The sequence below is a fragment of the Pyrgilauda ruficollis genome, unplaced genomic scaffold, assembly GCF_017590135.1.
Source record: "Pyrgilauda ruficollis isolate IOZ18807 unplaced genomic scaffold, ASM1759013v1 scaffold46, whole genome shotgun sequence".
Lineage (NCBI taxonomy): Eukaryota > Metazoa > Chordata > Aves > Passeriformes > Passeridae > Pyrgilauda > Pyrgilauda ruficollis.
The window spans coordinates 1,649,223-1,665,970 of NW_024526155.1; the positions used below are offsets into that span (position 1 = coordinate 1,649,223).

A 16,748-nucleotide genomic window follows, 5' to 3' on the forward strand; every position below is an offset into this window, starting at 1 on the left:
CAAAAATGGATGTAAAAATGTGGAAAGTGTAGGTAGGTAGGTAATCATAAATTTCATAAAATAAGAACTACAAATTAAGTGACAGAATCTTAAAGTGAATGGAAATATTCATTTATTTTCCCCAGCACAATGTATAATCAAACTCCAGAGCTCATTGACAGAGTCTTATTCTTGACTCAACAAAAATGGTGAAAGATCATTCTGTGGCTAACCAATAAATGGGGTTAATGCAGCTTTTGACTTCAAAAAAATATTTATATTACTGATTGTCAGAAGACTGGAATGGTAAATTCTGCTTCACAGCACCCTGTGAAGAATTCTTATATTCTGCTTCAAGTGGCTGCTTTGCCACTGCTGGAAACCAACTGTGGAGGTGTTGGTCCACAACTGTGGTCCACCAACTGTGGACTTCTTGTTATATTGTCCACAAACATATTTTGTCATTCTTAACATATGTAGTGTTCAGTGTCTGTTCTCTGGCCTTCAGAGTGACTTGAAGATAGTTCAGAGAGACCCCTTACTCTGATCTGTGCTTCTGCAGCCATCCCTGTGATAAAGGGATGGATAAAGGGAAAGGATCCCATGCTCTGTCTCAGTGTATGAGGTACTGAAGTGACCCTAGTCCTGTCCCCTGGGAATGGAACACTGGGAAAAGGTCAGAGCACTCCTGCAAAGCAAAGCCTCACCTCACAAATCCTTTCCTGCCAGGACGGGATCAGGAGTAATAAGTTAGTTTGTACCACAGCAGGTGCCGGGAGGATGAGAGACAAAGGATCTAACTGGAAATGAGAGGTTTTGGACTGAATAAAAGGGAAAAAATATGAGGGTAGTCAAGCAGAGGGGACGGGCAGTCCTCCGGGGAGGTGTGGAAGACTCAGTGGTAAGCTCAGGGCTGATCCTGCTTTGAGCAGGGGCTTGGCCTGAGGCCCCTTCAGCCCAGATTATCCCGTGTTGCTTTGCTCTGCCTTAACAAGGACAGGTGTCAGACTCACTTTCTGGGAGATAGTGTTCCTCTTTGGCAATAAACAACTTAGGACAATAAACACAACTGTGTCTGAAAACAGGCTGGTGCACCTGCTGGAAACCTGCATCTTTATGTCAGGAAGAATCTGCTCTTTAAAACAACACCGTACACCTGGGTTTGGTGCTCAGGCTTTTAGAAGACTCATTTTGCAGCAGAGCGTTTTGACAGCTTCTTTTTCAAGTCTTTCCTGGTTGCTGTAATTTGACTTTTGAAGCAGCTCAGCTCTTCAAAGCCAGCAGTGAGGCAGCACCAGCCAAGGTCTGCCGGGCGCTGCCGGCGGCTCCTCGGTGCCTCGTTCCTTCAGCTGTCATTCGTCAGAGCACACTCGTGTAAACTTAATGAACAATGTGCAAAGCCATTAAAAACTCAATTACGGCCTTCTCTTTACTGCAGACGTGAGAGAAGGCAAACATAAAGTGCTGATGTGTAAACACAATAGCCACCATCTGCTGCAGAGCGGCGTTTCGGCTCCGGGAACAGGAGCTGTGCTGCAGATGCATCAATAATAGGACGCTTATCAAGGCATCATTATCCACCAAGCAGGGGAAAAATTGAAATTTATGGCCAGCTAGAGAGCACTTCATGGTTTAATTCCCCAATTTTCAGTGGTATGTTTAATAACTAGGAGAGAGTGGCGTTTTATGTTCCTGCCGTTGGAAAGGATTTTTGAAAATGAATTTATTTACAGTCTCCCCATCTTTCTTGCTTCTGACTGATCTGAGCATAACACATTCATTTTTACATAGTCAGGGTAAAACCAGCAAGATATCAATTAATTTAACCTGTTGATCCAAGAACACCATGTTTAATTGACCTTATGTTCAATTTGCTTGAATGAGCTTATGCTTTTCTGTCAAATAAACATAAAAAAGAACTTTTATCCAGCATAGATAATTTTTTCCTCCAAATTCCATTTTTTTCAGTTTCGTGTAGACTTGGAAACTTGAACTTTTGTGAGGAAGTAAACAAAACAATGAAACTCAATGATATTTTTGTTTCTTTTTTCCCCCAATTGGATATGCAACAGTCTGAACAAGAGTTTCTCCAAGATACCTTTTGTTTTATTCATATTCTTGCCTGGAGACATTCAGGAGGCTTTCAGTCATCTATTAGTCAATAATTTCCATTTGTGACATGTTAATTCATTCCTTAGTCCTTTGTATGAGTGGAGACTGTGACAAGTGATTTGTTGGTGCCAGACCAGATTGCATCTCTTTTATTTGCACATATAGGCCTATAAATTGAGAATAAGTCCCATCAGCTTCAGCTCTGTGCTCAGCCTAAAGGAGGCTGTCAGACCCTAAATCACAATATGCCAATTTTCATTAAGGATAATGAGGAAAACCACATTTGTCTTTAAAAGGCTGGCTTGTCTTTTGTTTATTTTCTCCTGGTGGGAGTTGTTTTCATGATCTCTCACCTACTCCTAAGTGATGGATCTTGCCCACACAAGTTCCATAGACAAATTTGGAAATTTGTAACAGGACAGTGGATCTCATCTGTTGATCGTGGAGCATGCAGAGCAACTTTGTGAAGGTCCTGGAGGACAGGATACCTGTTCAAGTTCACATTGTGAAAGAAAAAAAAAAAAAAAAAGTGTTTATTTGGGGCCAACTTATAGGATATAGGGTATTGTTTATTCACAATTGTATTTCATATTAAATGTTGTTAGATTTATGTATTTATAATGTAGATCTATATATAAAAATATATGTATTTAATATTTCTATATAATTTATATCAGTGATTACCTTGATGGAATTACAAGTTTTCAGCTCCTAGGATGGCCAGGCTTGAGGTGTTTCTCTGGATCCTGTGGGGTGAGCTGTGCCCAGGGTATCCCAGGGAAGGGTTTGTGGAGAAGCTGCCACTCCAAGGCTCTGCAGCAAGAAAGGACTGTGGTAGAGTTCCTAGGGAACAAATCCCTTCAAACAAGGTGTGAGTTCTTTTCTCTGGCAGAGATGGCTCTGTAAGTGGATATTTTTCATCTTTTCCACTGTCATAAAATAATGCCTCTTATCAGGACTTTTCCTGAGAAAGTTGTGTTTCTTATAGGATTTCCCCCTGTATCTCTACACACATTGTATTAAACAAAATCATATGTTATAAATAGGAAGGTGGCAGTAATTTATCCATGACAATTGTTTGCAAGGCTATTTTTTTAGAAATTAAGACTAATTATTTTGATAAGTGCTTTTTGGTGGATGGGTATTATTCTTGTTGGTGTTGTCACCAACACTCCCCACTCTCCCCAGAACTGTCAGAAGTTGCACAAAAGGCCATGAATAGCTTGTGATTCATTATTTTGCGGGTGGTGAAAAATAAAATTGTAATTATTGCTTGGAACTTTTTATAAAAGCTGATGTTTTTTCTCCCAGAGGAATGCTTGTTATTTTTATATATGGATCTGTAGAAGTGAAATACTCCCTAACTTTTGCTGTCATTGAAGCATTTACCTCCCCCAGTTCAGTTCAGGGCTGCATGTGTTAGACACAGCACAGATCAGAGCAGTTCTTTAGGGCAGGATAATTTCCATACTATCCAAATTAAAAAGAGAAAAGTTGAGAGGCATGGCCAGAAGTGGAATGCTCTGCCAGGTGCTGTGCAATCAATTATGGTGTAAAAATCCCTTTTCCTGGCTGCCTCCCCAGTGTGGGAGGCACTTGGTCAAAAACCTTGGAAATGCACAGGAGCTTTGCTGTTCCTGGAGTGATTCTGAGCTGCACCTGCCTCCTCCAGGGTGGGATCTGCCACATGGAGAACTTGTCTTCACTGTACTCCAGTGGCTCTGAAATGCCTCAGGCAGAGCCTTTCACAGCAGCTGCTGCGCTCCTCCAGACCCTGCCACCCTTACTCAGTGGTTTCGCAGTGTCTTCCCTCCCAAATTCTCTGCAGAAGAGTGGTTCTTGCAACTCTGTACTGACAGAGATCCTGGAATCCCACAATGGGTTGAGTTGGGAGGTACCTTAAAGCCAATTCAGTCCCACCTCGGCCATGGCCAGGGGCACCTTCCACTATCCCGGGTTGCTCCCAGCCCTGTCCAACCTGGCCTTGGGCACTGCCAGGGATCCAGAGGCAGCCACAGCTGCTCTGGGCACCCTGTGCCAGGGTCTCAGCACCCTCACAGGGAAAAATTCCTTCCCAGTTTCCAATCTAAATCTCCCCTCCTTCAGCTTAAACCCATTCCTTCTTATCCTGTCCCTCCATCTCTTGTCCCAAGTCCCTCTCCACTCTCCTGGAGACCCTTTAGGCACTGGAAGGTGCTCTAAGGTCTCTCTGGAACCTTCTCTTCTCCAGGTGAATCCCGCAGCTCTCTCAGCCTGGCTGCAGAGCAGAGGGGCTCCAGCCCTGGTGATCTGGGTGTCACAGTCAGCCTGCCCAAGCCTGGCTGTGTCAGGATCCCAGCCTGCAGCCTCAGCTGACAGCCCGTGCTGCCTCTCCAGGCCTGCTGGTACCTGTGCTTGCTGATAATAACTGTTCTTAGCTCATAGGAACTGAACCCAAATTTCAGTTTCTCAAAAGTTTAGTTGATATGAGTAGACTTTTAAGAGTAGTGTGTATACAGTACGTGCTGAAGAAGAAGATGTTATGGTTGACTGGGTTCAGAGTTACATCAGCAATGGGCATTTATCAGGATCCTACTTTTTAGACAGAAACCAGAAAGTTTGGATTCAGCTCTAACATTTCTCCAAGTTCTTGCTGAAAATCTAGAATTTCTTGACTTGGGACCATTTTGTTTTTTGTTTTTCCTTAATTTCCACTGAAAGGCAGCATTGCCAGGGACCATCTTGCCTATAAATTTTCTTAGAGTCTCTTCCTGTTCCCCAGCTGTACTTGCATTGCCCTGGAATTTTCCAAGGTCTTTAGAGTGTAGTGTAGTAACTTTATTAATTTTTTTTTAATTTTTTTTTTTTTAAGATGACTGCCTCCTGTTGCTCCTTTGCAAAATGAGTATATATCATATAAACACAGGAGGAAAAATTTTCTAAGAGAAAGTTGCTTGAAGCTGTTATAAATTCATAATATATGACTGTTCACTGCACAGAATTGATCCAAATGTTTGCCTGGCTCATCTGAGTCACATGCTATGGTGAGGAAAAGGGAGAGTCAATAGGTCAGAAGTAAGGCAGGGCTTTTCAAACTCAATCTTCTGTGAACTGCAAGAGGCCAGCTGACAAACACATCTGCAGTGTGGCTTGGCAGTAGCATCAGAACCAGAAGTGTCAAGAGGGCTGTGTTTGATTAAAAATTATCATGCCTGGCTGCTGACACACAGATTCCCCCTGCCCCATCCCAGTGTTTTCTTTAGTTCTTTCTGAGTGTGAGTGTCTGCACCCACACGAAGGAGATCCTGTAACCAGAACTGAATCAAATAACTCTCATAGTGTTCTCCCTTATTGCTGACATTTGTCACCTTGATGCATGTGTGAGGAGATGAGCGGAGACACAATGTGCTATAAAATAACTGCTTGATGAATCCAAATGCGAGTTCAACATCAAGTGCCACGGTTAATATGATGCAGACTTCCAGGTTAACAAACTCATAAATTGCCTCAGTATACATTTCCCTCCCTAAATTCAGCCTACACTTCCCTCCCACAAGAATTATTGTCCTGTTGCATTATTACAAGTAAAGATGTTGCTGTTCTGGCCACAGCCCTCACTTGGTTGGGCTCTGAAAATTGGGGTTTTCTTAATATGACCTTCAAATATTCAGGTGCCAGGGTTCACAGGTATGGACTGGAATGAAGGGTGTTAGTTGATGCAGGCAAATATCAGCTGAGACTCGCTCTGTTGTTTTTGTGTTGAATCACAGAATTGTTAAGGTTGGAAATTAGTTTTATAGATCATCAAATCCAACCAATCAACCCAACACCATGCTCACCACTAAACCACATCCTCAAGCACCACATACACACATTACTTGAACACTTCCAGGGATGGTGACTCCTCAGTCTGTTCCAGTGCTTTCCAACACTTCCCATGAAGAATTTTTTCCTAATACCCAATCTAAACCTCCTCTGGTGCAACTTGAGGCTGCTTTCTCTCATCCTGTCACTTGTTAGCTTGTATTGAATGTGCCTTTGGGGCACGGTGTGCAGCAGGAGAACCTGGTTGTCGCTTGAATTGGGAATGTGCTTTTGTTTAGAGTGACTGTGTGATCACAAGGTGATAAAATAATACAGGCAAGCCAGCATTTCTATTTTGATTTGCAAGTTATTTAATTAAAGTGGTTCTAGCTAGCCCTGAATCTATGGTGTATATACCTTGCAATTTTAATATCCCTTCTCTCCCTAACAGCTGGCACCAAACAGCTGCTTCCTTCAGAGGAATGGTTTGCTCTGTGGCTTGCAAGGGACCCGCTGACTTTTCAAACAGAGCTGTTTACACCAAAAATCCAAACAAACCCACTCTTTATTCTCTTTTTCCTTTGATCTGCAGGCTCCTTCATGATGGTGAACAGCTCTGGGCGAGCATCGGGGCAGAAAGCTCACCTGCTGCTGCCCACGCTGAAGGAGAATGACACGCACTGCATCGACTTCCACTATTACCTGTCCAGCCGCGACCGCTCCAGCCCCGGCTCCCTCAACGTCTACGTCAAGGTCAACGGGGGCCCCCAGGGCAACCCCATCTGGAACGTGTCAGGAGTGGTGACCGAAGGCTGGGTGAAGGCAGAGCTGGCCATCAGCACCTTCTGGCCACATTTTTACCAGGTAGGGGTTTGTAATATTTTTCCCTCTCTCTCCTTTGGATGGCTATTGTTAGTTTTGAAAATCGTCACTTCCCTCCCTGAATTTTCCTCTCAGAATAAATTGACCTCTAGTGGATATATAAGCAGCTTGACATATTTCTTTCCTCCTCACTTTTTTTCTTTAGTTGTTGGCAGGCCACGGACTGATGGATGGGAGACAATTATTGACAAGACCCACTCGTTCATGGTGAAATTGCCACTTGTATTGACACTTTCCGTGGCCCTGTGTGACTGCAAACAAAACATTTTCTGGATATGTATCTGTACTCTGCATAAATCTGCCTGGATTATTTTTGGACCTTGGTTGGTTCCATAAGAAGGAATATTTTTTGACTTGGCTTTGCATCTTGTGCCCATATGAGGGGTGTAATGACATAAGGTACTAATAAATTCTTGTACCACAGTATCATATGTGGATATTCTTCACTAGATCCTCAGCTCCTCCTCTTTCTAGCCCAGCTTTATTCATTCTGTTAGAAGACAATTTTTTTTTAGATAAGGATAAAGCCAAGGAATGTAATGGCTATGCTATTTTTTGGTTATATTAGTTTTACACTGACGTATTAGTTGTCTGCTTCAAACTTCATGTGGCAACTTTGCAGCCATTGTTTTAATTTCAGTTAGATAATTCGCACACAATGGACTCACATACTGCTTTTTATTTGTTGAAGGATACTTTTGTCTTGTTTTATATTCAAGACACACACCAAAAAAAAAAAAAAAAAAGCCTGGGAGGTAATTGCATCCTAAACCTTGCAGGAGATTTGATGTCCATGTGATACTAATAAAAGCCATGAGTGAGACAGGCACCAGTATAGAAGGAACTATGAAAAGGCAGCAAATAGTCTGTGTATAAAAGCCAGCAGGTAGAAAAGCCTCTCTTTTTCTTGCTTCTAATAACTGGGTAGGAGGTCTGTAAAATCTGAGCTGGAGGAAGAAGCTTTAATGTTCTGCCTCTGAAAGAGTTGTGGATACCAGCAGAATCCACAGAGTGCACCAGGCGGGCGAGAGGGAAGGATTAAAAGATGCAAATGTGTGGGAAATGGTGTTTTAAGGGCAGTGCACAACTTGTGACTGTTCTGAAGGCACACTGGAGTGCTCCTACTCCATTCATATTAACGTGATCCTGGGCATGAAGCAGAATTTGCTTCATCGTTGGTGCTCCACAGAGATGACAGAAATGATCTTTCACCCAGAAAATCGGTGCTTGAAAAACCTGCAAAAGGCAGTCAGATCTCACACTAAGAGGGATCCTGCTCTCAGATATATCAATAGGAGGCTTCCTGAGCCTCACTTAGGTCTTTTACAAGTACTTTGGCAGGTCAAGTTTGCTTTTCTTGGGCAAAAGAATCCTTTAAATCAAACAAGAATTTTCCACTGAAGCACAAAACTGAATGGATTGGAAGGCAGCAGTACCTGCCCAGGAGTAGTTCCTGCCTAGAAAATGCAAGGTGCTTCTTTTTAAATTTGTGATGAGTGAGAGTGATGTTTCCTTCTAGTCATCCTTGTATTTTTGTTCCTTAAGCATAGCTTTTAAAATCTGAGATCTGTCCTGGATATTATGGGGGTCTAGTAGACTGATTTCAGCCTCTGGTTTTATAATTCACCTTGTTGGTGGTCTGAAATCCTGTGAGTTTCTACATTTAAGCTAGGTTTAAGAAAAAATAAAAAGAAAAAAGAGAACTTGAAGCTTGAAAAAAATGAAAAGGAAAAATTATTGGTATTTGCCAGCCTAAAGTAATGCTTCTGCCTAAGTAAGTCCAGAGGTGGGAGGTTGACAAAACTTGGGTGTGTTGCTGCCTGAGAAGTGTCCTGCTTTTCACACTCATGATCTAGAATGTGCCATTGCAGTGTTATTTAATAAAATCCTAGGAGGGCTTGGGTTAGAAGGGACTCCAAAGGTCATCTCATTCCACCCCTGCCATGGCAGGGACACCTTCCACTGTTGCTTCCAGGTTGCTCCAAGCCCCATCCAGCCTGGCCTTGGGCACTGCCAGGGATCCAGGGGCAGCCCCAGCTGCTCTGGGCACCCTGTGCCAGGGCATCACCACCCACACACTTGCAGTTTCTTTGTCAGCTTTAAATCAAAATTGCATTCCTGGAGAACTCTCTGCACACAAGAACCCATACAGCCTGTTCTGTATTTTGAAAAGATCATGCAAAACCAACATTTTCGCTAAATGTTGAGCTCTGCATCAGGCAAAATGTCAATTATCCTCCTAATGAACAGAAACCACACCATCCTGAACTGGGATGTGCACCAAAAATTCAGCCAGGCAGAAAAATCTGAAGCTGTCTGGCTTGGTCTGAGGCTTTCTCAAGTACTTTGAACTTTGGAGATGTGGCTAGTGGAAAACTGGTATCCAAAGCAGCTGCCAGAAGTTGTTTTAGGTCTGGCAGTTCTGTGCAAGGGTCATAGGAGTCATCTGGCTGCAGAAGCACTTAGCTGAGACAGAAACGTGGGGAGATTTATCATGTCTACCCTGGAGTTACTTGTACTTGGATTTTCAGCCTGCAAATGTTTTCCAGCGTAGCGAGAAAAAGCTCTAATGGTTCTTGGAGAAAGGTAATACGTGTAATCTTGAATTACTGCTTGCCATAAGGATGAACTCAGTCCCAGAATGCACCAAGGGCAGCACTAGAGCCTGCCAGAAAGGTGTTTTTTTGATGTATAGCAAGGAATGTTATTGATCCATGCCTGGAGAAAAGTGTTGTAGCACAACAGATGAGCTGGGCCAGGCTGCTAACACAGATATTGTTGGTAAATCACAGCGCTGCAACGGGGGCTTGTTCCGTGGGAAGGAAACATGAAATGACTTTGTATTTGCAGACCTCAGGAGCATTTAAGAATGCTTTTTGAAAAGTGAAGCTTTGTATTTTGTCAACTGTATTAATTTCTATGGAATTCTTGAAATGCAAAGCATTATTTATTACAAAGCTTTGCCTGTCTCAACAATCATGCTGCATTTCCAGCTGAACTCAAAAGGACATGAGTGATACTGAGCATGAGATTTGCAGAAATGGGCCCCATAAACATTTATCCCTGCCTTTTTCCCATGTTGGGGCACAATTCCCAGTTTTCAGGAAAGCCTGTGTGCTTCTGTGCTTCTCACTTTGATAGGGATGAGACACTTCAAAATACACAAAAAGACAATAATGTGTAAGTTTGAACTGGGAAAGCACTAGGAATATCTGAATGTAAAGCAGAACAGGATAAAACAGTCAAACAATATTGCTTGAATTGAGAGGAGTCCTCTACTCAGTGGATTCTGCACCAGTAGACAGGGATTTTTTAGAGGCTGAGTTGGTTATTATTAGGTTGTATTGCGTTGCATTAAAGACCCTGCACATGTTGGAGATTAACCAAAGCCAATTCTCTGTGTTTTGTGCTTACTTTTGCCATCCACTCATACCTGATGCCAATGCCTTGGAGAACTTATCAAGTTCTTGACTTGCAGATAATTGAGAATTACTTTGTTGTGGCTTATGACTTTTCACAAATGGAAAACTGAAATAAGATTTTGTAGCTGTAATGTTGCACTTGAATTCAGGTCTGAAGGGAGTTGCAGTAGAGCCTTGCATGACCTTCCCAGTAAATGTAATTTTTATCATGAATGATATTTAATTGCTAAAGTAATTATAATTTCCATACTAAAGACTCTTATTTTATACTCTTATTTTATACAGTCCCTAAAAAGCCTATCAAGGACCTTGATAGCACAAAACAGTTGCTAATGGTTTTTGGATTATTTTATCTTCCAGTGGCTTGCTTCTTCCTCGTATTTCCTGGGCAGCCTAATAGTTGTCCAGTCCCCTCTGGAGGAGAACTTTTTTTCTATGCATTATTAGCACCTGAGCTTTTCTTAGCTTTGTGTCATGGTTTGACCCGGAAGTAAGGTTTTTGGGAAGTTTGTCTGTTTTTATGCCTTTTTTTCCTTATGGGTCTACTTCAGGAGATCTCACATCTGATTGTGTTTTGAATTAGGGGAAGAGTTCTTAGGAAGTCATGAAAACATAAGAAACCGTGTTCTGGAAGCCCAAATGCAAAGAAAAAGGAACATCAGCAATTCTGTAGTTAGGAAGGATATTTCTGGTCTATTTTCATCCAGGGCAATATTTGGACAGTTGAACCTTTTACTGTATTAAATCTTTTGATGAAGGAGATACAGAAGAGGCTGAACAGTGACAGGCTGGGAATGCCAGCTCTTCTTTAGAACAAAAAGAACTGTTGAAAACTGGTTTTAAATAGTTAACTCTCTGTTCTAGTAGTGAATTTTAGAAGTTGCAAATGGCTGGAATGCATGGTCACTGATTCAGGGAGAGAACTGTAGTGCTTTCTCCAACTGTAGTGCTTTCTCCAATCTTCCAAGGCATACTGAGAACAAGATATCAAATTATTATCCACCTAATGTTCTTGGACTGGTGCTTAAGAGAATATAGGTGTGTACAGCCAGGGCACATATTGCTTTTCCAAATCAGAGATGCACAGAGCTGGCTTTAATCCTATTGAATGTTGCTCTAATCCTCTGTTTTGCTTCCCCAACAGATTTGGTGTTGCATTCACACACTGAATTGCCCTGGTATCCCTTCATTGTTGACAAAATGCCTTGAATGACTCAGACTTGTAATAACAGCAGAATGTGGTGACTGCTGAAATTACTGATGTAAATGTTCTTTCTCAGAATTTTTTTTTCTTTTATATTTCAGGTGATATTTGAATCTGTCTCTTTGAAAGGACACCCTGGGTACATAGCTGTGGATGAAGTCAGAGTCCTCGCCCATCCCTGCAGTGAGCACTCTTTATTTTTCTGACTGTACCAATGTGGTTTAAGCCATAGTTTGTAGTCTAAAGGAGAGATTTGCCCAGTTGGGTCAGCACTAAAATGTCTTGTCTCCCACCAAGACCCCTAAGGACAGTCAGCCTTGCTTAATTACCTACTTTTGCAAGTTGTACAAAAGCAAAGCTGCTCTCAGTTTATGGCTAGTGGAATTCTCTCTTCTTTACTTGCTAGTAAACTGATGGCTTTAGTGTTTCTTAATCTTATTGCTGTAGAAAACAATCTAAAATGCTTCTCATAATAACCAGTGTGGTTAACTTCTGAAAAGAACAACCAAACAAATTGTTTCAGTGTTTCCTTGGTAAGAGGCCTGTCCCAAAGGTTGGTTTCAACATACTAGACCTGCTCAGAAAGCTGTGAATGTATCAAAAATTAATCTTATTCAGACACTGCACATATACAGGAGTAGAAGCTAATGCAGGTTCTTCACACTATTAAAAAATGTTAGTGCTGCATTTCTTCTATTGCAGACACAACAATAAGATGAGATATATTTACTTCTTTATGTTTAAAGAAGCATTGTGCCACAGTCTTTGAGTCTGAACTTGTTTGGCTCCTTTACCCACCTTCAAGTGGGGCTTGAGGACTTTGCATATTTTATGGATGTAATGTACAGTTGCATGTAAAGATCTTCTTTAACAGCCCCTTTTTCTGGCTCATGGTTTCAGTAAGTCAGTGACAGCTGCTCACAAAAAAATGATGGATCTTATAGATGGAGTGAAATCAGCTGTTTTTGCTGTGATCAGAATGTCAAAGAACATCTGCCATTCAATGTGACAGACATGGTTCTGCTCAAGTTTAACAGGACATTTCTGATAACTGCAGTATGCTTAATTGCAGCTTAAGTAAATTATATTTGTATTTACCATGTGCTCATTGCTCAGGCCTTTGGGTGCATTTACTTCATTAAGGAATACTTACAGTCTGTATTAACCAGATGTTGCTGATAACTGGCAGCATCCAGACAAATCCCCAAATGGTCTGTGCCTTCCACAGTGTGTTGGGTGATTGCTGCTCCCTTCACTGGGATAGAGGCCACTAAACAAACCCTGGGGCAGAGCCTCAACAAGAAAATGATGGGATTTAAAGCAGTTAGGCATGATGCTGTGTTGTATCCCTGATTAATTAAGTAAACTGATTTTGAATCCATTTCTTCAAGTATGTACATGTCCTTGTCAAAATTAAATGCATTCTTGGTGACTCAGCAACACAATGTTTGAAACAGAGTTGGTTAGTTGGGGTTTTTTCTCAACCTGTTTGCAGCCCCCAGTATACAGAGCTCATTACAAGCTGCAGTTCTTTGCAGTGTCTGTAAATGCTGCTCCTGTCTGATTCCCAGTGCTGCTTTTGTTGTTCAGCAGTGTCAGTCACCAGGGTGAACGTCACCCACGTGTTCCCTTTCCTTGTACAGCCTTTGCCCCTCAGATTCCTTTTACAATTGTTGTAAATCAAAACACGGGGACTGTGAAGCTCCTGGTGGCCCTGGAGGTTACTGAAATCATTGGTCTTATTTCTTCATTTCTGCTTTACCTTCACAGGTGACAAAGGTAGGCAAACCAAAGTCAGCAAAAAGCAGTGAAATGCCCCTAATGACACAGTAATACAGAAAAAGAAATGTACTGCTGGTGATGCCTCTTGTTTTCCTTTGTCTTGTGAAGCAATACACTGGAATATCCATTTTCCTTATGCTAAAAGCTCATTGGCTCTGTGTGCACGAGCCCTTGCCATCACAGCACAACCCATGCTCCAGAGGCTGGGCAGACCCAAGGACCAGGATGTTGGCATTGGTGGGACTCCACACCTTCGTATTTGTAGCTGACTTACAGCTGCACATTTTAGACTGCAGGCATAAATGTTAGAATTATCCTGAAATACCCTGTAGAATGTTCTGAATGTCACCCAGAGGGAGTTTTCCAGTAAACCTTGATGCAAATTCCTGCTGCCCCCAAAGCAGGACGGTACAGAGTCCCTGTCCTTCAGGAGCTGTCAGTGAGCTGTGCTGGATGGGGCACAGGAGCAGATAAAAACATTTGACATGGTGCATGAACATGTGTTCCCTGTTCATGTGTCAAACACTTGTACATCAAGTTTCAGCCATGCACGGCCACAGATGCCCACTTCCCTTTAAAGCTGTTTCTTCCAACAGAAGGGAAGTCATATTGTCCTCTGAAATGATGTATTTCAGTGTCTAATCATTCTAGAAAATGTGTAGATATTGTTGAAAAACACTGACTTTTTAGGTGTAAGTTTTTTCAGAGTATCATACTAAAATTTTTCAAATGGTGCACAAACCATTTTCTGAAGCCCTGCAAAAAAAATAGTTCACTTAAAGATGTTGCATTTGCTGCGGTAATCTTGTTTATACTTTTAGTTAAATAAAGACCTAAGTCAGTCTGATATTTAATCAAGAAGATATCCTCTCATCTAGTTTCTTTTTGAAAAAAAAAATGATGTCTGCATTTTTAATATCACTGGTTTAATTTTGAACTAATGCTGAATTTATTGTCAGCAAAACATTGATATCAGTGATCTTAAACTAAACCAGTGGTACAATACTGTCAGTTAAATGAATATTTCATTTAATATCTGATTTGATATTGATGATGCATTGTTCTAAAGGTCTAGGACATATTTGATAGTCAAGAAAAGAAAAAGAATAAAAGACTCTTGTGAAAATGGGGTTTGGGTCAGTCATGCTTGACAAGCACAAAAGCATTTGACTTTTTTTGACCTTTTTAGAATCATAGTTTTCTGAAAAGAAGAGATGACTCAATTACTCTTTATAGCAGGCAATAAGGAATTGTGCTAGTGACCATGAACTTGTGATTTGATCCAAATCTGTATTTTCAGGGGTGCCAGGGCTCTCTAAGATCCCTCAGGCCACCTTTTCCCAGCTCCATCACCACTTCCCCCTGCAGGGAGCAGTTAAACATCCAAGGGCAGCTTTGTTTTGCAAAGGCACTTTTGCAAAGGCTTTGCTGGGTGTCTGGGTGGGTGCAGCACGGGTGGTTCCTGCCTGGCTCTACCCTTGCAATCCTCTTTTGTCAGGAAAAGCCCCGCATTTCCTGCGGCTGCAGAACGTGGAGGTGAATGTGGGGCAGAACGCCACCTTCCAGTGCATCGCCGGCGGGAAGTGGTCACAGCACGACAAGCTCTGGCTCCAGGTAAAGCAATGCCCTGCTGGTTTGGTGTTCTTCTTCCCCCGGAAAAAAAATGCCCTGTTGTTTTTTTTTTTTTTTTTTTTTTTTTTTTTTTTTTTTTTTTTTTTTTTTTTTTGTGGTTAATTTGGGGCTTTCTTTGCTTTTGCAAGTGAAATAAATAGCTAGAGAAAGATTGGTGGTGAAACAAAATGTTTTCATCAAGATCCTTGGAAGAATTGCCGTAGTTTACTTATAGGTGAGAGTTGAGGTGACAAAGCATGGAATTAGGAGACAGAAAAAGGAAAAAATGGGCAGTGACAGCAAAATTCTGGTTTCAAACAAATGCCCACGTACCTGTATACACTCAGCCATAAAGCAGAAGAGAGAGGAAGTGGAACAGTTCTCTTCTGCTTTATTATGCCATCTGCTTTCCTTTCACCCTAAAAATGTTCTCAGCCTGGAGTTAGTGATAATTGTTAAGAAGGAAATCTCCAAGGTCTGAAATTACTTACCTGGGTGGGTAAAATAGGCAAATCCTACTCACTGAAAGACCAAAACATTCCCTCACTGGATGTCTTACTTGCAGCCTACTGATCAAACTTGTCTGGGTCCTGCTCTTCTGGTGGGTGCGGGAAAAACCTTGGGAATTCACTGTCAGTGTTAGAATTGACAACTCCCAACATCAGCACGTGGGTTGTGTGTTTTCCAGTGAAGGACACGATAATTTCTCCTGCCCCTTGAATTTCTCTGATATATGAACACCCAGCATTACCATTCCAGAAGCTTTTAAAATTGTTGAGTTCCTAAATGTTTTACTTCTAAAGAAATCGAGAGGATTCTTGTTGCATGTGCACAGGACCAACATAATTTGGAGAACACTAAAGCCAGTCCAAAAGTTTTATTCTCAGCTTGGGATGGATGTCACTGAGGTTTTGATCACGCTGTAGCTGTAACATCAGGGGCAGACAGGAAGAGCCTTTGTAGTAAAATAATCAGGTTTTATCAAATTTTATAATTGACTTCAGGCATTTTAATAAAATTTTAAAATAACATTTTCAAATCTAGCTTAAATCAAGGAACTGGCATATCTAATCATAAAAATTAAAAATAGTACTGGGAAAAAGGCTTAAGTTGGTGAGACATGTTGTTGGCATTATATAAAAATGATTTTATATTCAGTGACTATGGTCTCATCACAGCTGTTCTAAAAATTACATTTTTAACTTAAATTTATTTACCTATGGTGTATGTCTAGCACTCACTGAGATACATTTTTGACTTATTTTATCTTTTTTTTGGTTCTTTCGTTAAAATATTTCCCCAGTTACAATTAGATGTGTGTGAAAACAATTCTGACCTGCAGCAATATGAACCTTTGCCTGTGAGAAGTAGAGTTGGGGAGGAAAGAATTGCTATTGTTAATGAAAACCTGCTTTCCATTCTCTAAAACTGCAACATTTAATGAAAATAGCCTTGGAAACACCCCTAATAACTGTTTAGTGGAAACTGCCAAAATAGCAATGTGCTTTCTTTAAAATTCCTAATAAACTGGACAAATGAGCAAGTTGAGGTGTTTATACTGTGAAGAACAATTTCTGGCTAATTCTTCACCTGTCCCTTTTCCAGCTGGAAAAATGTGGACTGGCATTGGTAGAGAGGTTTATTGGGGAATGTTGGATATACAAGGATGTCTGCTCATCCAATCAATTTATTTAAATTGGTCCAGAATCAGAGTTTTGCAGCTGAAAAGGCTAAATTTACAGAATCTGTTAATTTGTAGTGTTTTCCAGGTGAACACAAAGCCTTCAGCTGTTGTGTTTTCACATCCAAGACGGACCTCTAATTACAGTGGGTGGAACTGCGCAGTGGCAGTCAGAGCTGCCCCTCTGCAGCCTTTGCAGGAACTAATCTTAAAATCATGGAATGTCCTGAGCTGGGAGGGACCCCCAGGATCACCAGCCCAGCCCCAGCCCTGCCCAGACCCCCCAACAACC

General features: G+C 41.5%; 1 protein-coding gene across 1 annotated transcript in view; it reads left to right on the top strand.

The window, feature by feature from the left end:
- Window positions 1–16,748, top strand: part of PTPRT (protein tyrosine phosphatase receptor type T) — a 439,432-nt gene that overhangs the window by 157,606 nt on the left and 265,078 nt on the right. The window contains exons 3-5 of the mRNA XM_041478701.1: window positions 6,467–6,738; window positions 11,484–11,565; window positions 14,663–14,778. Coding sequence (XP_041334635.1) covers window positions 6,467–6,738; window positions 11,484–11,565; window positions 14,663–14,778 — 470 coding nt within the window. The remainder of the gene's footprint in view (window positions 1–6,466; window positions 6,739–11,483; window positions 11,566–14,662; window positions 14,779–16,748) is intronic.